Here is a 22,277-nt window from a genome sequence, read left to right as displayed (position 1 = left end):
TTATCTAAATATGTTTTGCACCATTCATTTTTAGTATAACAGTTTTCAGCTGTGCTCCGTCCCCTGAGGCCTGAAGTTTAACATCCCTGTGCCTGAGCCTCTGTTCTCTCCGAGGCGCTTCAGAGGCCATCATTTTTGTTTCTTTTTTTAGCAGAAAGTGGAGTAGCCATGCATGAAGTCCACGGCCATTCAAATGCCCCTGTGTATAAAATTGATTTTGGTTTGTTAACTCTCATTTTCTACCACCGGGCACTTCAACACTTGGTTATGCTGCCAAGTGTATCGACCTTGGGACGGACTGGCTTTGAATCCTGACAGAATGTGTTTAACTGCTGCTGCGTCTGAACTCAGAGGACACGAGGTCTTCTCACTAAGACGCTGCTCGCGGTTCGGGGGCAGTGCAAAGCAAATGAGAGGTTGTTCGGATAATGAATCCAATCCTAACTGCCTCCACACTCCAACTAATTGTTTCCAGCTAATTAATGGTGCTGAGGTGAGGTCAAGATTTGTGTGTGAGGAGAGTGCAAAGATCACTGTGAGCTGGTCTGTGGGAAGGGTGAGATTTTAGAAACCATGGGTGTTAGAGTCGTGCATGTTGCCGTCTGCAGTAAATACTTAAAAGGCATAGGCATAGGAAACAGGGGGGACGGAGAGGACGTGTCCCCTCCAATATTGGAGACAGGCGCATTTGTCCCACCCAAAAATTACACAGAAGAGGAGAAAAATACTTGATTTTGAAATCTTTAACTCGCGTGCTTTTATTTTGAAGGCACAACATAGAGTCATGTGCACTGGTAACATTTGTCTATGCACTGGTAACAATTATCTGTGCACTGGTAACAATTATCTGTGCACTGGTAACAATTATCTATACATTTGTAACATTTATCTGTGCATTGGTAACATTTATCTGTGCACTGGTAACATTTGTCTGTGCACTGGTAACATTTGTCTGTGCACTGGTAACAATTATCTATACATTTGTAACATTTATCTGTGCATTGGTAACATTTATCTGTGCACTGGTAACATTTGTCTGTGCACTGGTAACATTTGTCTGTGCACTGGTAAAATTTGTCTGTGCACTGGTAACATTTATCTGTGCACTGGTAACATTTGTCTGTGCACTGGTAACATTTGTCTGTACATTGGTAACATTTGTCTGTGCATTGGTAACATTTGTCTGTGCACTGGAAACATTTATCTGTGCACTGGTAACATTTGTCTGTGCACTGGTAACATTTGTCTGTGCATTGGTAACAATTATCTGTGCACTGGTAACATTTGTCTGTGCACTGGTAACATTTGTCTGTGCATTGGTAACATTTGTCTGTGCACTGGTAACATTTATCTGTGCACTGGTAACATTTGTCTGTGCACTGGTAAAATTTGTCTGTGCATTGGTAACATTTGTCTGTGCATTGGTAACATTTGTCTGTGCACTGGTAACATTTATCTGTGCATTGGTAACTATGCATTGGTAACATTTATGTGTGCGTTGGTAACAATTATTAATGCATTTGTAACAATTATCTATGCACTGGTAATATTTGCCTATGCACTGGTAACAATTATCTATGCATTGGTAGCATTTGTCTATGCACTGGTAACAATTATCTATGAATTGGTAACAATTATCTATGCACTGGTAACTATGCACTGGCAACATTTATCTATGCATTGGTAACATTTATCTATGCATTGGTAACATTTATCTGTGCTCAAGCCAGTTTGCCCATGTCTTACGATTATAAAACATATACATATGTAAATTATGCAATAATATAGCTGTGCACAACACTATTTTTCCAAGAAACATTTGAAAAAGAAAAAAGTAAAAGATCAAATAGCATTTTTTTTTTTATGGATCTGTCAGGTTTCTGATATGGGTCCCCTCCAATAGGAAACTCATTCCTACGCCCCTGTTAAAAGGTATAGTGGTATAGTGGTTTGATTAATTTAATAAAGGTGCTTTCTTGGTCTGCACCTTCCTGTTTGTATTTTTTGGAGGTACTTTTAATTTATGGCCTTGCATTGTGGTTTCTGTAGCTTTAGGCAAAATAACCACAGAAAGTCAGTGACATTCAGCAAGTGCAAGTGATGACAGGGGGCAAAGTGGGCAGGTCCCAATTTAAACTTTTCTCAACTTTGAGCTGAGAAAGTGAAGCGATAAACAATCAGAGTGAAGCTGACGTGGACACCCCTTAACTTTTCTTCTGAGTGATCATTTTGTATAGACAATAAAAACACAGCACAGCTGCTGTGTTATGGTGAGATCATTGTTAGAGAATCAGGATTTTTGTAGGGCAGGTCATCTTGTGGTGAAGTGTAACTGTCTAAAGATTAGACAGTTAAAATGGATAAAATGACAGAAGATAGTGAAAAATGTTCATTGTTGTTCTTTGAATCCCAAGTTAACAAACTGAAATGTTTTTGTTTTATATGATCAGTGGTTATGGTCGATCATAGAAAGCAGTTTGTATGAAAAATTTGATATAATTCAATAATTATCAATATAGAGATATGACTACAGTAATGATCAAAGGTTAGGTAAGTTAGCAAGTTAAACCCAAAAAAGCACAATAAATGACTATATTGAGACTTTGATTTTGCTACAGTTGCAAACAGTCCAGGATGGATCAGTTAGGGCAGAACCCTTACAATACAACACGGTCCTGTAACCCAACAAGAGTGCGCATGTGGACATATCTACACAACTCCTGATTATGTTCAGTGTCAACATTTCTTTGTCCACTTAAAACATTCATTAAATTCCTCATTTCACAGTGACAGAATCTGGAGAATTTCTCATTTGTGATTTGGTTGTTAAAGCCATAGACATATAGTTAAAGCTACCACGTGGAGTTTTTGACTATTACATCAAGCGGTATTTTTTACAAATGGCTTCTCAGTTTGTTTTTAATAACACAATGCACATATCTTCCACTTTCCACCACTTCCAGGCTATTGCACTGATGGACAAGCATGGATGCTAATAAAGCAGAACTGAGTGAACTTCCCTCGGTATTCTTGTTGCTATCCATGGAATTTTGATGCCAGACAATGAATAACTTTTCTTTTGTTTTTTGGCAAAAGAATCCACACAGAGCATATGTAGGGTTTAGGAAAACTTCTGTTAGTCCCTGGTGTTATGCCTCTGGGCAGTGGTGTTATATGTCTTTCATTAAATACAGTTATTAATAGGGGGGACCATAAAGAAAGGCATTATAATTCAGATAATAGGGGTTGGGCCACAGAATGTTTAATTGGTTCATATGCCGGTTCTTTCCAAATAATCTTTTTCCTCCTTCCTCAGTTTGTCTGCTGCTAAACTTGAAAAACTGCTTTGGCACTATTTGCTGCTTTCTTCTTCTGATTTATTTACCACACAAACATTTCATTTTTTTTAATGCTGGCTTTACTTCATACAATTCAGTGGCTTAATAAATGCCAACATGACCTTGCTGCACTTCATCTCTGTCTGTGAATGTACTGAAGTGCTGCCTATAGATCTATGTCATCCCTTTATAATTATCACATATACAATTTGTAGAACTTGAATCATTCCAGGCCCCACTCATCTTCACTTTTAATTTTTTTATCCACCATCAGTCTCTGTTGTCTCTCTGTACCTGTGCATCTCCAGTTTGTCCATCACTCTCTGCCTCTGTCTTTTCTCTCTCCCTCTCTCCAGTATTCATTCTCTCTGTCAGCTATTAGCTAATCCCTCTTCTAATCCTGTTAAAGAGTGTTATGCCGTTAGCAGCTATTTGGGATGATCTATTCATACACATGCTAACACACACACACACTCGCACACACACACACACACACACAGATTCATACGCACACATAGGTATTCATCCTCTCCTTCTCCTCTGTTTTCCATTTTGCCTCTCTGTAAATGTGTTTTCTGTTCCTCTTCAGCCACCAGATCTTTTATTCATGAGCCTGAGATGGAGAAGAGATGGGCTAATTTATTCACAGCTAACTTCACGGTGTGTAGTGTTTGCGCGCATGTGTGTGTGTGTGTGTGTGTGTGTGTGCACATGCAGAAATTACATCTGTTAAGATTATTTGAATGCAATTCTGTCCTTTTTGTGTGAATCTTTTTGTAAATAAGGCTTGATTCTTTGCCCTGTTTAATTTTGGTATTTTCATGGTTTTCCTGCTTTGTTAGAGCGTAAAAATAAAGGAGACAGTGAAGTGAGGAAGAGCTGAATGTTACTATTCACACAGGTTTGAGTAGGCATTTTTTTGTGATGCGCAGAATCATAAGAATTAGTTGTATTAAACTCATGACTAGCCTTCCCAAAGCAAACCTGTTAGCTTAGATGCTAAAGATCTTAACTTAGAGCCTTGTGTAACCTGTGTGTAACACAGAAGTCATGTAAAGTTGCAGTGAAGTGTTAGCCGTTTTCTGTGATTCTCACTATCCTCGCGCTTCTTCCCTTTCCTTTTTAAACTTTTCAACCAATCAGTATTCTAGCTACTCATAGCACCGTCATCATTGGGCTACACATTAGTATTTTGGTGAACTGCAAGCAAGCGCGTCTCTGTTGGTTGCGTACACACAAATCCTTCACTCCTTTACAGATGTCTTTTATGGCTTCTGACGTTCACCTGCAAAGTCGAAAATATGGCAGGCTGATTAAATCTGAAATAGTTTTAGCTGCACTTTAGGAAGCTCATCTGGCTTTATTGTAGAGTGTGGCTGAGAGTACCTAGCTCTGAACACCACCGAAACTGTGCTTGTCGTAATATATTGCTTTCTACTCTGCACAATTATGAGCCCATTATGGTTGTGCTGTGAGCAAACAATGACATCACCACAGCCCTGTCACCATTTATGCCGGTGCTGAGGGCACGGGTACTGCAGTATTCTCCTGAACGAGTGTCGCCACTCAAACAAAACCTCTGGATCAACGCTAGTAGAAGAAGTCAAAAGCAGAACTGTTGCAGCATCTCTGAGCTTCTGAAATCGTGGTTAAAAAAAAACACGATCGTTCATGCATCTTCAACCAAGCTGCGGCACCCGGACTAGGTTACAAAAATTGAGAGGTGCACGACCGGCTGAAATGATACGAAAGTGCACCTTGAACGACTAGAAGCTACGTCACTTTTGGCATGTGCCGTTATTTGCAGGGTGTAATGGGCCCTTTAGACTAGTACTGTAGTCACTGTACAGACAAAGAAGTGTGGGCACAAACAGTTGCAGTGTACGCAGGCTCACACATCCTTTGACGACAAAATGTCAATAGCAGACCTTTGCATACAGGCATATGTCAAAGTTAAACACAGGTATAGTTATGGCTGCAGTTATAATAAATAAAGCAGCAATTATGTCAGTACTGTATTAATGTAATTATGGTGGTGGTTTTAGTGGGGGTGGTGGTGAGCTTTCTTAAATTATATTAGATCGCCATATTAGTATATCCCAATGCAATTAGGCTTTAGACTAATTTAATACACAAATAATGTTTATTGTAATTTTCTGAAGCAAAATGGCCAACACTTGTTGGTTATGACTTCTGAACTGCTGTTATGTGCTGATTTCCTTCTTGGGGTTTGTTTTTGTCTGGTTCTGAGAAACTGGGCTGGGTGTTTTTAGCCAGGCTGATTGGTTCTAGAGATTCCTGTATTTATTTATTTTTCTTTAATTGGGCCTTTTGCAGCTTTATTTGACAGTGCAGTAGAGAGAGACAGGAAAGCGGGAGGAGAGATGGGGAAAGACGCGCAGTAAATGGAAACTAGGTCGGGACTCGAACCCGCGGTTGAGCGAACGACCACATGTACGGCCACACAGTACCTGTGGTCGTTCGCTCAACTGCTGAGCCACCCTGGCACCCAGAGATTCCTGTATTGGTCAATCATCAGCTGGTCCTCCATTTCTGTCTGAAATAGCTTAGCAGCCACTTGGTGGCTTGATATGAAATTTTTCATAGATATGTTTTTTAAAATATGATTTTTGGTGATCCCTTGACTTTTGCTGTAACGCAGCCATCAGGTCTCGATTTGCTGTCAGCCTGTTATGCTGCTTTAACACCAAATACAATGATGATAACAATCTTTCTTTTGATCATTTATAATTTTCTGCAAAACTCCCTCCAAAAAAACAAAATACCTCCAAAATATATAAATGACAGCAAAGAATTTAATTAAATATATATATAAAAAAAAACACAAATTACTGCCTGAAATGTTGTAGGCTGAAGCTTTACTAATTACACCTTCAGTACATATATGTACATATATGAATAAATTAAACTAAGAAAATGTATTTAATAATAAAAATGACGATGATGACAATAAAAACAGAAGACACTGACAGATGTTTTATAAAGAGATGTTTTAGTTTTATATTTGTTTACCACCTTATTCATAAATTTTCATAGTGAAGTACATATTTGTAACGCCTCATCACAACTATCCAGAAGTTTACCTTTTACACAATATTTTAAATAATATTTTTGGCCCATGTGACTGGCCAGAAACAAACACAACTGATTTGGTTCTACCTGCTTCATAAACTGTCAAACCAATGATGACTGGGGAAAAGAAGCACCACAAAATAGCAATTTATTATCAAATGGTGCTTACATGGCCCTCTATTAGAGCAAATACTGGGGTGGTGTTATACTAATTTGTGATGTTGTGAAGTGGCTAATGCACACGCGCACGCACGCATGCGTATGAGCACTTAGAATTCCCTCTTCGGCAATAAGACCTCTCCATGGATCATTGCATGTTATTACAGTATTATGTGGTTATTGACTGAGGCTGTGTGCATTGGAAAAACAAAACCACATGGACACACCAACACGTAGCCAAGAGCCTTACTGTACATTTGGAGAATAAAGGATATATGGAAACCTCACATAGATCTGCACAACTGCTATAATTATTATATATATTTATTTTTTTTGTGCATTTTGCACTGTGATACTCTTTCTAGTGCTTTCACCTTTGCTTTATTTGGAGAACTAAACTCATAAATAATGAATTTCACCTTGGCTAGAAAATTAGATCAAAGCTTTCCTCTTTCTCACGTTTCAACCTTACATTTATTTAACACTGCCTTTTAATGTCAGCACAGGGCTGATTAGTCGAGAGCAGGCTGTCAACTACCTGAGAAAATCTGTTGAGCAAACCGCAAGACTGCAGTACAATAAAATTACGGGGCCACATTTGACATTGATCTCATTCAGTGTTTCCATTGTTCATCATTTGTCTGCAGTTCATGATGAAATGTCACTCGTAAATTATAGGCTGGAGATCTTGCATAATTCAGGCTTGGCTCATGATTAATATTTGCTACACAATTTGTTACTCTGGTAGAAAAAGGAAATGTCAATGGATGGGATAAAAATCTACTGGCCTTCACTTTTTCCCCCCCTCCTCCTCTCTCCTGACTTTTTGCAAGAATCAGTTTCCAAAAATAGAAGTGCTGAAACCACTGCTGATTGCCCTTGTCCTTTCAAAATGCCAGATGATCAAATCATGTAGTTTCATCATTAAAGAATCTGTCAATGACTGACACCAAAGGTACTGCTAAGCTATTCTGAGGAACATCTCTGTATTACCACGTAGTAGCTAAAGGAGCTTTACCTTCATATATCAGTAAAACCTGCACTGTCCTCCATGCCATTATTGCCTGAGAATCTGGGGTCAGGCTAATAATGATTCCTGCCCCATTAATTTTACTACTCCAGCCTGGACTGGACCCTCTTAAGGGTGGCATGTATTTAATTAATCATCTCATCCTGATGTCTGGTCAGTGGTCACACTATCCATCTCTCACTATTCTTTTCCAGATGAGTAAAGAGGGCTTTTCATCAAACCTGTAGAAAAAGGAAGAATGGAAGGCTTAATTAATACTCTTCTGTGTCTCCCTTGCCCCTTGTCTTTTTTTGTCTTCCTTCTCTCCTCTCAGACTAATAAAGGTGATGCATTGGCCAATCGTGTCCAGAACACGCTGGGCTCCTACGAAGAAATGAAAGACCTGTTAACCAGCCATTCCAACCAGAGCCACTTGGTGGGAATCCCCAAGGGAACAACAGCGAACAGCAACCTGCAGCAAACCCCGACCACTTCAACCACAGAAAGACCCACCATGGAGCCATCCCAGCTTTTTAATGAAGCCCTGAGAGGAGGAACAGGTGGAGCAGGAGGAGCAGGAGGAGGAGGAGGAGCAGAGGCAGGTGGGGACAAGAAGACAGGAAATGCACCTTCTTCCTCTTCAGCTTCAATGCAACCGCCTGCTTCAACCACATCATCATCAACAGCGATCCCACATCAGAACTCCAAAAAGTCCCGGGGCTCCATGGACTGGTCACGGGGAGGCCATGGACAGAGCACCCAGGGGACAGGTCTTGTTCTGGGGTTAGGGCAGAATGGGCAGGGGCAGGTCACAGCAGGAGCTACTAGCAGCAGAGGGAAAATGTCTTTGCTGGACGAGCAGCAGAGGCACGAAGAGCTGTTCAGCTCACTCAAAGATGAACTTGGTCTAAAAGAAGATTCGAGCCCTTCTTCTTCCTCGTCATCTTCCTCTTCCTCTTCTTCTTCTAGAAGGCACTCTTCCCACCCAGCCAAAACCCATCCACTCACTGGTAAGTCAAGAATAAAAAAAAAAAAGCTTTCAAAGAAGAAATTTAACTAGTTTAACTTTTTTTGTGAAAGGTTCTCCCTGCTAGCATGGCTATATCATCTTATCATATGCTAAGCAGGCTTTCCAGCTGTAAAGTTGTTAAACTTGATAAATATAACACTATCCACCTACTATGATGCTAATTGCTCAGTTAGTGGACATTTACCAGATTCTTTATTCCCTTTTTTAGCTTATTTACATTTATTCCAAACTGTTACTGTATATGCTATGACTAAAATGGCTAATAAGTAGGCTAATAAGCTGCATTAGCTAATAGTTGTAGAGTTTATCAAAAAAAAAACTACTTAGTTCTGGCTGGAGGCCAACTTAGACCCCCGGGGCTTATTATATCGTATTATCTGGTCAAAGCAGTGCTGAGAATTGGATTTAAAAAAAAAAAACTTTGTTCAGAGTCATGCTACTTATTTTCCCCTCACTCCGTTCTTTATACTAACCTCAGCTATTACACTGCTGGGTTTAGCATCATCCATCCATTCTCTTCCGCTTATCCTTTTCAGGGTCGTGGGGGGGGGGGGGGGGGGGGGGGGGCTGGAGCCTAAGCTGACATAGGGCGAGAGGCAGGGTACACCCTGTACAGGTCACCAGCCTGTCGCAGGGCCAACACAGAGAGACAGACTACCATTCATGCTCACATTCATACCTATGGGCAACTTAGAGTGACCAATTAACCTAACCCCAGTAACTGTATGTTAGAAAGTCCTTAACTGTAGGTGTTACTCAACAAAAACTGTTTCTTTGTATTTGCTTGAGCCATGGGATGAATATTTGAATGAATGATTTCAGCAACAAACAGACTCTGTCACCTTTTGGGGGAATTCATGAAAATTAACATCTGCATTCTATGATAACCACATCTTGCATTTGATTTCAGAAACACCGAGGAACACATAATTTGCTTTGATTATGATTGGCTACATCCATCTGGGAGAGGGAGTTTTCAGCATTCAACCTTCATTATGTTTTGCCAGCAGAGAGTTAAGCAATATTGTACGGTAACAGGTGTGTCTTTACTTAGTTTTTACTTTTGATTGTTGTCTTCTTTTCCCTTCTCTTCTACAGATGGTGGCAATTTTCGATCTACTGCCATGGATGGCGGCCACTTCAAGTCTTCCACTAATACAGAAAATGGTGGACATTTTAAATCCTCCCCATTTGAAAGCGAGACAGGCTCCCACCTCTGTACATCCTCCTCCCCGCTGGCCTCCACATCAGTTCTGACAACACCCACTCCAGGTCTAACCACACCCACATCTGGACTGACCACGCCCACCTTCCCACCTGGTAGCCTGTCAGGGAAGCCGATAGCTGTGCAACAGAAGCCTACAGCATATGTTCGACCAATGGATGGGCAAGACCAGGCGCCTAGTGACTCGCCCCAGCTTAAACCCCCTCTAGTGGCCACAGAGGGATTTAACAACAGCCAGGCTTATGGAGGAAACTCTGGAAATGTGAAGAATAAACTGCCCAAGCTGAGTCTCAACCACACAGGAGAGGTAAGAGAAAAATTACTGTAACTTGTTACCCATATCCATTTTAAAGCATTGAGGAGCTTTGAAGTAATTAAAAATGAGATAAAATGATCCCAAATGTAAGAGATCACAATGCTTACAACTGAAATTTTGTTGATAACTCAACCTTTTCCAACAAAAGGATGCAGAACATCACTTGTAAAAACAGCAGCAACAGGACAAAAAAGCTGAAAGAGAAAATAGGATTTCAGTCCCTTTAAGTAACCCCTTATCATAATATATAAAAGTGAGATCTGTACTACAGAGCAGAATTTGGGGCTCAGGTTTAATCCAGGGTTTTCACAGTTACAAAGTTGCTTCACTCCTTACCCAGGTACATCTTCATGGTAACTTATTCTGCATACCTAACCTGCTCTAGAGCAGGTTATGTTCCTTATAACAGACCAACACATACAAACCACTGTTTCAGTTCTGTGGAAAATTAGCGTCACTGTTCTGGGAAGACTTGCATGCATCTTAGTGCACTAGCATGAAAAGGGTCTGTCCTGTTTAGAAACCTGTTTAGAAACAGAAATTACTCTGCCTGAAGAGGATCAATGTGAAATGTAGATTCGTAAAGCAACTGTTTACCCCTCCATTGGCTTCAAGCAAGTTTAAAGGAATTTAACTGCTGTATAAATTTAAAATAGTGAAGAAATCCTAAAATGGGACACCACAGCATTGGTACATATTGACATTATATAAAATCAAGTCAGCTACCTTTAACTCTGCTGCTTTTACAGCCTAAACAAAAGAGGTAAAAGGGTCTTATTTGCTATAGCAAACCCTAAACATATTTTTTTGTAAATTTACTACTTTAATCTCATAAATTAGTCACTTTTTTCATCATAAATTTGCATCTTTAATCATTTAAATTTGCCCTTTTCTCTTGTAAATTTACTGCTACTCTTGAAAATTTGACACTTTAATCTCATAAATTTGCCTTTTTTTTTTTGTGGAAAATTTACAGCTTTAATAACCACCTTTGTGTGACTGCTATTAGAACAAGTGAAGCCAGATGAGGAAAAGATGTCCTGCGTATGCTGAACTTTGTAGCCACATACAAAAATGTAAGACTAGTAAATCATATGGATACAATGCCGTTTTAGAAGTTTGCATTTAATCCTGCCTTTAATCACGTATTAGATAAATACTGATACTAATTGTAAAATGAGTTATCACTTTAATGACTCTATACTGCAGTATTACTTATGCCGAAGAGTGTATAATAAAATAGACCCCTCCTAACTTGACACATAAAATTATTCATGAGCATCTGTGTGAGACAGTTAACAGCGACACATACTGTCATTTTGCTTCTGATGTCACGGGCCCGAGTGCGTGTTTGCAATTCCTGATTCCGTTCCAGTCCCCTGTAATGTTTTCTTAAATAATATCACGGTGAATATTCACACAGGCTAATTGTCCTTTTTAAAGAGTCTGACAAAACCAAAATCTCTCACTCACCTTCTGCAAACAGTATCTGGGCTTGATGATGATGATGTGCGTGTGTGTGTGTGTGTTTGTGTGTGTGTTTGTGCACTGTGAAACTAGTAGTTGACAGGCGAGTAGTCATCCATATCGAGCAAGCCAGCTGTTCCTGTGCTTTGATAGAGCTGGTGTGTGTGTGTGTATGTGTATGTGTGTGTGTGTGTGTGTGTGTGTCGCACTGCAAATGAGCCCAAGATGGAGCTTTGAGCATATGGCACAGAGAAGGAGAAAGCAGGGGGAGACGGGAGAGAAGGAGGGAATTAAAATATACTTTCGACACTTTATGGTGGGTGAGAGAGAGAGAGTGAGCGAGTACATTCATGGCCATGAGTGGTTTCTTTCACTTTGTTTTCTCCCACACATCCATGGATGCTCCGTTATCGCCTGCTTGCTGTTTAGTTCCTTTTTTTTTTTTTTTCCCACTCCTCTCATATTTATCCTGACGAGAGTTTATTGGAAAGAGAATGCAAACTCAATATGAACTGGGGGGGGGGGGATATGAGAGGAAAAAGGGGGGACTGATGATGAGAAACGTGGGGCGGAGGAGGGAGGGAAGGAGGGTGGGCAGAAAGAGGAAAGAGGGGATAGAGAAAGACAATGACTGACTGATTACAGCACCTTATCATCGCTGTATTTGTTCTGGTTAGATGAGTTATTGGATGTGTTCTGCAGCTTAAACAGCAAAATAGCAGCAAATCAGAGGACTGAACCAGAAAGCAAATGAAAGACTTGAAGAATCCTGCTGCTCGTTTCATGCCAGCAAGCGAGAGGGGAAAAAAAATATCCATTTTGGTACCTTTTGATTAGTGAATGTATGAACTGAAACTTAAGCTACATTGTAATGCCAGAATTTCTAATGTGTCTCCACTGAAAGAGATCCCTAAGGAGTGAATCAACATGACTGATTTTTCCATGTAATAGTTTTCAAATTAGTTCAGGTGCAATGAATGTGTTGGAAATACTTAATTTTAGAGTCATAGTTGTGTTGTTGAGTGTTTTTTGTGTGTGCGCAATAAGCCTTTAAACTGCTTTGGAAGTGTTCTGTTAGCACTATAGAATTATTGATTAGTGTGCTTTATCCCCAACTAACTGTGTGTAAGTGTGTGTGTGTGTGTGTATGAGAGAGAGAGAGACAGACAGAGTGATAACGCTATTGATCTTTCCAGTTACAGTAGGCTTAAATCTACCTCTGGTCGCATACACATGCATTTAGTTGTCAGCAGCTCACAGTGAGGCACTGCATGGTTTCACTTTGGATTGATCCACTTTGAGATATTGTTATGTTTAGTGATTACTACTATAGCCTCATCACATAAACAAGCAGCCAAATGCATCAAGTCAACAATAACATAACACAAACCACTCAAAACTTCAATTCACAATACATGCAGTACAGCAGTTTAGACTTAAATAGTAACATTTATACTAAGTTTATATCAATACTACAACCTGTGTTGGCTCCAGAGCATAAAGACTGCCAACTTTGACAGCAGTGGCATGTGTCCCACCTCACTTCGCTGTTCCATTAGAGAAATAAACTACAACAGACAAGCCTACATTCAAACTGTCACAAGTAAGTGGTTACAAACCAAGATGATAATATAGGAAGCTTGTTAAATTTACATATAAACAAGAGGCAATCCTACATGTTTAATAAAACCTATGCATTGGGCCAACTTCACAGGCTGCGTAACAAATGATACAACCTACGACCTGCTTTAAACCACCTCACGAAGCACCAAATCACAACAGTCACCTCAAGGTGCTTTAAGACAGAAAAAACCCAACAATCAAAACAACCCCCTGTGAGTTAGCACTCAGGCGACAGTGGAAAGGAAAAACTCCTTTTTAACAGGAAGAAACTCCGGCAGAACCAGGCTCAGGGAGGGGCAGTCATCTGCTACGACCGGTTGGCGGAGAGGGGAGGGAGACAGGACAAAAGACACACTGTTTAAGAGAGCCAGAGATGAATAAACAGAGAGAGAGTGAAGAGAGGAGGTGACATATTTGTTTAATATGTGCATTGAAGAACATATCCTGGTCAAAAATGACTCCAAGATTCCTCACAGTGTTACTGGAGGCCAAGGTAATGCCATCCAGAGTAAGTATCTGGTTAGACACCGTTTCTAAAATTTGTAGGGCACAATGACTTCAGTTTTAGAAGCAGGAATTACAATTATAATTATAATTACAGTTGCCGCCATAATTGCACCATCACCTGCTGCAATCCCAAATGTGTCTGACTCTCTACAGAGGCAGCTAAATGATACCTAGGACCACCGCGACAGCATAATGTCAAGCCTGCTGGGAGGGAAACGTGAGATGAGAAGGGCTGGGGCTAGCTGATTAGCTGTGACTGAACTTTTAAAATTGTTCACCAGTAAACGGTGCATGAAAGAACGAATCGCTCTCTGTGTGGACGCAGCTTTAAAGGGAATCCACTCTGCTGTGTCAGATTTGAACCGCCACCATCAAAAAAATGAGAAAATGGAGAGTTGTCCCAGTAATACTTAGAACCAGCCAGATAAGCAGGGAGATAATAAGGTAAAGGCTGCAATCCCATTTTCCACCTCTGAAATGATTGTGTCAATGATGTGGAGCATGTCAGCGACCACTCATTCAGTCGTTGCAACTTCGGTGTGTCATGATGGTGATAAAACGGCAATCAGTCTGCTGTCAGTTTGCAAGTGAATGAGGCTGAGTTGGCAATTACAACTGAAAATAAATGGCAATTAGCTGAGATAAACCACTGAAAATCCCAAATGTCCCAAATGCTGTCCACATACACAGAAATTCACATTAACTACTTACATTCAGAGTCCAGCCAGAATCTCATAGATCTGAAACAGAAATTCAGAGATTCCTCCATAAATAGTGGCATATTTGTATATAACAGGCGCTCAGTTATAGGAATATAACCACAATACAACCAGTTGGCAACCAGCTGATTCAAGTTCCTTTTTGCACAGAGACATGTTGTAGCTGACTGACTCAGACTGAGTCCAATGTGGCAATCTGTCTGTGTTTATAAATTAGACAGCAGTTATTTCGAAATCTTCACCAATCTGCCTGAGAGTGACTGCTGACAGTCCGAGTCTGACCGCGAGGCAGGCTGCCTCCCACCAGGCGTCCTGTGCAATCGCCTTGCAATCAATATGGCTGCCCTAGAGGTTGAAGGTGCTGCACACTCAACTTCTGAGTTATCACTTACTGTTGTTGTCACAACTACTTGCAATCGGCCACCGAACACAAAAAACAATCATTGAGTTGCAAGGAGGTTGCCGTCCTATTTTTACTGTAATGTGACTGAGCCATTAGCTCCTGAATATTCTCAATATTGGTTATTGCAGCTTTAATAGTTGTTGTTTGTTTTAGCTGACAGATCAAGCCTTCTTGTCAACACTATCAACCGAAAAGTCTACTGTATTGACTTTTCATTTAAAAGCACCTTTGAAAAAAAAAACTTTAGTCATTCAGCGACTATTTGTAATCCCTGGTCTCAGCAGCTTCAATAGTCTTACACAAAAACTACTATTTTATTTGGAAATGACTTGTCTTTTCTCCTCAAAAACCACTCAAGCTGTCACTGTGCTTTTAGTGACGTTCAGCTGCTTCCAGTCTCCGCTGCATTCTTGTTCAGGTAAACAATGTTCAAGTCAAGTGGATATACAAGTATATTTGTGAGGCCCTGCAAGCAAGACCGCAAAAAGGTAAACATGGAGGTGACAGGTGGCATTTCCAACAGCACTGTGACAACTTTCATTTACATGTAGTTCAAAGTATAGAGCTGATGTAATTTCACACTGATTTGAAGGCCTGCTGTGGTGTTTCCGTGAGGCGTGTGTGGAGGTGCACGCAGCGCCTCACCACTAATGTAGCGGTAAATAAGAAGCAGGGTAGACTAAGACCTCCAGTCAGTAATCACTGTGAGGCTAACACCAACCAAATCAATTCTGCTCTCAGAGAATGCATTCATTTATGCCTTTTTGGATGAAAAGATTCTGCCTTTATATAACGCAGTCGCTTGATAAAAGGAACGCGGGAATGCACATTTATAAAAATTGATGTCAGCCCGAGAAGCTGGTTCAACTGACTTTTGATAGGCTTTCTACGACATCCCTGCCTCTCTCCCTCTAAACTACAGTCAAAGTTCTTATGTTTGCACACGAGCTCGTTTCTGCACAGCAGAAAACGCTTACTTTAATATACTCTTGTGCTGAATGGGTGGCTGAAAAGGGTCATGGCTGTTTCACACTGAGTTTAAAGCAGTTTAAGATTCAAGATGCTATCAAGTACATGCAAATGGCAAGATATTCTGTGTTTAAAAAATAAATAAATAAAGTTTTCACAACCATCACAGCACAACTGCATGGTTACCCTGAAAGTGCTGAGTGGATCACTGATGGGTTATTGATTCGGGGCAGAGCAGGTCAGAGTGTGTGACTGGATCTGCGGAGAACCGGGCGAGTTGCTGGCTGTGCTGAACTGAGCAGAGAGTCCAGAGTGTGGAGAACTAATCCGAGCAAATAAAGAATGAAATCCAGAGCAGATCAGGCCTGAGCAGGAGCGTTTAGGAGGGCTGCAGGCTGAGACAGAGCAGTGTGGACGGTGGATGAGGGAGGTCTGGTGAAAGAGGAGACAGATGTGGGTGGGATGAAGCAGGTTCGCTGTTGTCCTTTTACAATAATCGATGTATTAAAATGTGTTTCTTGTTGTGTTGTAGCTAACTGTGAAGTCAGTTTTAAAATGTAGGCATGTGACCAGTTCAGTCTGTTTCACAGCGAGCGCTCTGTATATTATACTTTCCTTAATTTAGCATAACTAAATATGACTCGCTATCCAAAATTTACTTTAAATTTATTTAAAATCTACTTTTTAAATTATCTGCATGTGTTACCCTTTGTACCCTTTGTTTATTAGCAATTTTTAAAATATATTAACCTTTACAATCAGTAATGAAATAATCAAAATCATTTTAAAATAATAAAACCCCTAAAACTTAAACTTTGTCAAATCTTACTTAGAATGAGAACAATTAGATGAAAATTATTAACTTAACTTCTTCAAGCAATGACTCCCTTCCCATCACTGCTGTTGCTGCAGCAGGGGCTCAAAATGACCCCCACTGGCGGTTCTAGTGTTAAAGTTGTTAAACTGGTGTGTGTTACTGATGCCTGAGGGGAAGTGGCTATAAGTATTGCTGGAAGATGCCAGATGATGTTATATGCCAATTTGCATATTATTTTGCTACATTAAGCATCTTTGAGGAAGATAAGCCGGTGCGATTCAGCAGCAGCTGTGCTGATTTATTAGCAAATGCTTGTGGAGTCATTGCACTAAAATCCCCCTCCTATGGGTGGAAATGGTTATTGTTGCAACATTAAGTTTTAGCTGTGGTAGTTTACATGAAGCTAGTTTTTTTTTTTTTTTAACCAATCTGAACAGCACTGAGCCACCTTTCTATAGTAAAGGGATATTTTAAAGCTGTACTTAACAATCTGACTGCTCCAGTTAAGTTTCCACCATGCTGCTTTCAGTGACAAACCCACATTACACTGGCTTTCCAGCGATAGACAAATCGATGACAGAGTCGGTGATTAGCTGCTGAATATAGTGGAGCAGCTAAAGAGTGGAGACCAAAACAGAGTTCCAAATGCAGGATAAAATGGAATTACATCAGCTGAGTGAACATAAAGGCTAATCCAGTGTTTCCAGAGAATTAGAGTCCATTTGTGTGTCTGTGCGTATGTGCTTGCGAGTGTGCATTTGGCAACAAAAGTCCCAGAGCACAGAGACACATGTACCAGTTCTCAGTTCTCCACCTGCAGCAGGTTTTGGTTAGAGTGGCCCTCCAGCTAACAGCATACCTCCAAAGAAGAATATGGAGTCAGTCGCCTGCTGCAGTCGGTGTTAAGGAGCAACTACACAGGAAGCAACTAGTAGCAACGTGGCAACCAGAGACCAGAAAGTCAACATTGGGCGAGATATGTGAAGTGGTCAGGTTCCCACTGAAGCAACTACCAGTGAATGCTGTTGACCGATACCTAACATGGTAGTGAATGCATTAGAGGGTTACGTAGCCAACCAGAACCTTGAATGGCCACTAGCGGCCAGCCGTCAACAACAAAGTCACGCATGAGAAGAGAACATCATAATCAGTAGTTTTATTAATGTCTGGCTCTCTTCCACAGCATGTCTTTTGTCCTGTCTCTTCCCCCCCACCCCCAACTGGTAGCAGCAGATGACCGCCCCTCCCTGAGCCTGGTTCTGCTGGAGGTTTCTTCCTGTTAAAAGGGAGTTTTTCCTTCCCACTGTCGCCAAGTGCTTGCTTAGGGGGTCATTTTGACTGTTGGGTTATCTCTGTAATTATTGCAGGGTCTTTACCTTACAATATAATGTGACCTGAGGTGAATGTTTGTTGTGATTTGGCGCTATATAAATAAAATTGAATTGAATTGAGAATCCCTTATTGTGTGGACGCCCCTTTGGAGTGTCAGGAGAGGCAGGTGGATGAAAAGGACCACCACAGCAGCCTGATGAGAAGGAAAAACAAGATGGGTACAGCCAGGGCTAGCTGTCCTTGAACTTTCAAAAACAAAAGAGGGGGGATTGTCTATAAGTACATTGACTGAGGAATCTCGTCATTTTCTTGGATTGAACAAAAAAAAAAAGAAAAACCTAAAATGAAAAATGCTACCAAGGTTCTGCCAATTACATTTTGGCACCCATTAATATACTTGGGCAGGCTGCCAAAGTAAAGTCTAATACTTTAATAGCACTGTGTGTATACTGGTATTAAAAGGTTGGGTTAAATTATAAGCCGCGGGACTGTTGCAGGTTTGGCTTCTTTAAGAATTTGCCCTACGACCTTTTTGAGTGAATCCACCCTGTTGGAACAGAGTTTAACCAAAAACAAGAGGGAAAACTTTAAAGGGGAGCTGTCCCTGAAGATAGGGACAGAAATAATTGTCAAGCACAGTCAAGTTAAAGGCTACAAGCCCATCTGCCACCCATCAAACATGAGAGAAATGGAGCAGTTTGCTCAAGATGAATCAAGCTGAGAAGTCTCTCTACAAGAAGCACTTGATTGCTGTGATTGCCTCGACGGGGTGTGCCACAAAAGCCCCCCCCCCCCCCCCCCCCCCCCCCCCCCCCCACTATATTTGTCCATGACATTTTCATTATTGTATTTTTTAAAATCACATCTTACACATTGAAAAAAATCAAAAGCAAAGTGTCTGCTAAAGATTAGAGAGTAGCGAACTGAAGTTTCACCTTATTTCAGAGAAAATTGTACTTTTGTTGTTGTTGTTGGTGTTGTTGTTGTGAGTAAAAGGCACCAATACTTCTGGCCCTTTCTGTATCTGAAGAGATGCGAGAAGTAGCCATTAAAAAACTATTTGTTTGTTTTTCAGTAAGCTATGTATTCCAAGCCACAGAGCAATTTACTTTACTTATACTGCAGAAGTCAACAAATGCTTAAGGAAGCCTTCCCTGTTTGTACATTCATTACTGTAACAGTGCAGATGGATAGCCAGGCAGACGCAGGGGAGTAATGGAGGAATGTGGGGAGAAGGGTGTGTATAAAATTACAGTATATAGAAATACCTTCTCTGAGGAAATAAAGAAGAGGCAAGAGAAAGTGGTGACGAGGGGATACAGGGATAAAATATTTTCTCACTTCCAGCAGAACTAGAAGAGAGTTATGAGGAGTCTGCCAATGCAGCAAACAGCTGGCTTCATTTGCATAATACCCATCAGGCCCCTCTTTCCCTGAGGCTGCCTGTCAACTTGCGACCGAGACATATACCAGTATGTACACACACACACACACACACACACACACATATAATACAACTTTTTGCTCCATCAGTAGCTATGTATTTTTCTTTTTCCCTCTGCAAAGTAGCAATACCGTATCAGTCATGTGATTTCAAAGCTTCTCTGTGACTCACTGGAAGCTTTTTAACGTTTTAATTTATTTGATTTTCATAAAGCCGCCTAATTGCCTCTGCAAAAAAGGAAGATGAAACGATTCACCCTTTGTGCTGATAATAAAACGATCATAAAATCATCTTCTAGAAACAAAGAGCACAGTCCTATGAATCAAACTACCCTTGAGTGGCTGCAGTAAGACAGAGAAGAGGGTGCTTGGGGAGAAATATACTTAAAGACAAATAGCATGGGAGAGGTCTCCCATCATGATGGCGCTGCTGGGGTGTCATCACAGCAATAGCTGCCCCGTGATAAGAGAGATCACAGAGAAGAGAGGGCTGCAGCCTGGGCCTGCCTCTGCGGCAGGATCCTAACACCCGAGATCGCCGTCAGGTTTGTTACAGGGTAGCAGGTGCTGTGCTGTGTCATGTTGTGTGACAACATACAACAACCAGAATCAGCTCAAACAGGCAGAGGTGCGTGGCTGCATTACTTAACATTTCACAGAGTGTTTTATTCTAAGTGCGAGCACACACACACACACACACACACACACACACACACACACACACACACACACACACACACACACACACACACACACAGTATATTGGGTGAATTAATGCGGATGCCACATGAGTAGTTAGTTATTCTAAGATGCTGTTTATAACAGACAGAATATGATTTCAGATGAACTGTTTACCCTGAGGATTAACATTATAGCTCTGCTTACTGGATTAGCCGCCATGATCTCTGCAGGCACTATAATAGGCTGATGGTGTGTATTATGGCCCCTCAGAGTGCAGTCATCTCGCCCCTAAGTAAATCCCCCCCCCCCCTCCCTCCTTCACACCATTTAAATAAGACACTTTTCAAGAGGCCGGTCAGATAAAAGTGCTGTGCTAATTCAGAAATTTTCTGGCCACGCATGGCTCGCGAATCCGAGGTCCGCAGTTCAAGTCGGTGCAGGCTAGAGCGCTCAACACACAGCGAGCTCCTAGTGATCGTTGACCGGGGGGGGGTCATGGCAGTCAATCCCTGCACTTTCACAGCAGCCTCCACAGCCTCTGCTGGAGTGATTTAGAGGGGGTTTAGAGTGTCAGCAGTAGCATGTAGCCAGTGTCGTGGGTTCACACAGTCAAGACTGAAATTCGTAGTTTAAAGCCAGAGTCTGTGACATTCTAATGAAATAATTATGGGCAGTGGTGGAAGAAATATTTGGATCCGTTTAAGTGGAAGTAGCACTGACACTGTAAAAGTGTTTGGTTATAAGAAAAGGTCTGTATAGCTGTCAGCAGCAAAGTGAAATAAAAATGTCAAATACAAGAAGCTGTAATAGACAATAGACTATAATTGTGAATACTGACTTAATAAAAAAATAATCATTTTAGTGCATGCGATTAAAACTGTTTATCATGTATCATTAGAGGATTGTGGCTCTAAACATTTAGGGGAATGCAGAGCCGCGTGTAAAGTTCCCACTAAACCAACTGTGATCGGTACACCAACGTGGAATAAAATTTAATAATTACTCTTACTTTTGGTAATTTGATTGAGTGCAACTTTACTGAGAAATAGCAGCCGTTAATAAAAGCTTTTAAAAAATGGTATTTGACATAAGCCTGCGGTCATGCTGCTGCTTCATTTGCAATGCACTTGAATGGTGTAAATTCCCAGTGGTTCAATTAATCATTTCACCAAAACCTGACAGGCAGTGAATGTGCAGGCTTTGGGGGACCCTGGGGATATGGGGCAGTTGCCTGTTTAGACCATCTGATAATCCAGACTTAAAGAGGATAATGTGAAGTTTTCTATGAACAAATGCTAATCATGGACTATTATTGTTCACTTTAAACAGCACTGTGCCGGCTTTTTGGTTGGAACATTATTTTAAAGCTTTACTGATTCAAATTTGATATTAACAATGCGTTAAATGGCTGTTTAAGGTAAATGTATAATGTGAACGTTGTCACAGGCATTTATGACCTGACTCTGCAGTTTCCCTTGGCTTCACAGAGCATTTAAGTGTCTTTCAGCTCACTGATGTGGCTTGCCCACTCTACAATGAGCAAGCTAGTACAGACACACGCAAGTATTGTCAAATTGCGCTAGTGTTAGCTTTCCATGAAAAGGAGAAAATGCCACAGAAACTCCAAAAAAGTTGAGTTTATGAGTAAGAGTTGAATAAGAAGGTGCCTCAGATGTGGATATAACATTAAAGTGCAAGGACCTACATAAATACTTTGTGTAGGTCAGGGACCGAGCGAGCATCTGAATCTGATGTGTTAAACTGCGCCCACAGACGACTGTCTCACGACTCCTAGTCACGATACACAGTTGTTATGCTTCGGAAAAAAGGTGAAAGTCCACATTTCAGTAGACCACTCACAGCACTTTTTTGTTCGTTATGTCTCAATATATTATTTCATTGGATCCAGTTCTGCAAGTACATTCATTCTTTTATGTGCCCACATGGTGCCAAATAAAGTGGATTGCCGACTCTACTATCAAGAAAAAAAAGCTATTTTATATTGCTCCAGTGGTAGTGCATGGATCACCCTTTATACCTCTTATAGGTCTGTAGACAGCTTCACATAATGTACCACAGAACTTAGTGTCTGATCATATTCAGCTGAGATTTTTTTTTTTTTTAATCTGGCTTATTTTCACTTTCT

At 40.8% G+C, this 22,277-nt stretch overlaps 1 protein-coding gene across 1 annotated transcript in view; it reads left to right on the top strand.

Annotated features, from left to right (window-relative positions):
- The window catches only part of aff2 (AF4/FMR2 family, member 2), a 195,372-nt gene that overhangs the window by 54,332 nt on the left and 118,763 nt on the right, over positions 1–22,277 (top strand). The window contains exons 3-4 of the mRNA XM_030738522.1: positions 7,934–8,609; positions 9,728–10,161. Coding sequence (XP_030594382.1) covers positions 7,934–8,609; positions 9,728–10,161 — 1,110 coding nt within the window. The remainder of the gene's footprint in view (positions 1–7,933; positions 8,610–9,727; positions 10,162–22,277) is intronic.

This window comes from Archocentrus centrarchus, chromosome 10 (genome assembly GCF_007364275.1).
Source record: "Archocentrus centrarchus isolate MPI-CPG fArcCen1 chromosome 10, fArcCen1, whole genome shotgun sequence".
NCBI lineage: Eukaryota > Metazoa > Chordata > Actinopteri > Cichliformes > Cichlidae > Archocentrus > Archocentrus centrarchus.
The sequence above is the reverse complement of the archived record's forward strand: the minus strand, read 5'-3'. Positions and strand labels throughout refer to the sequence as shown.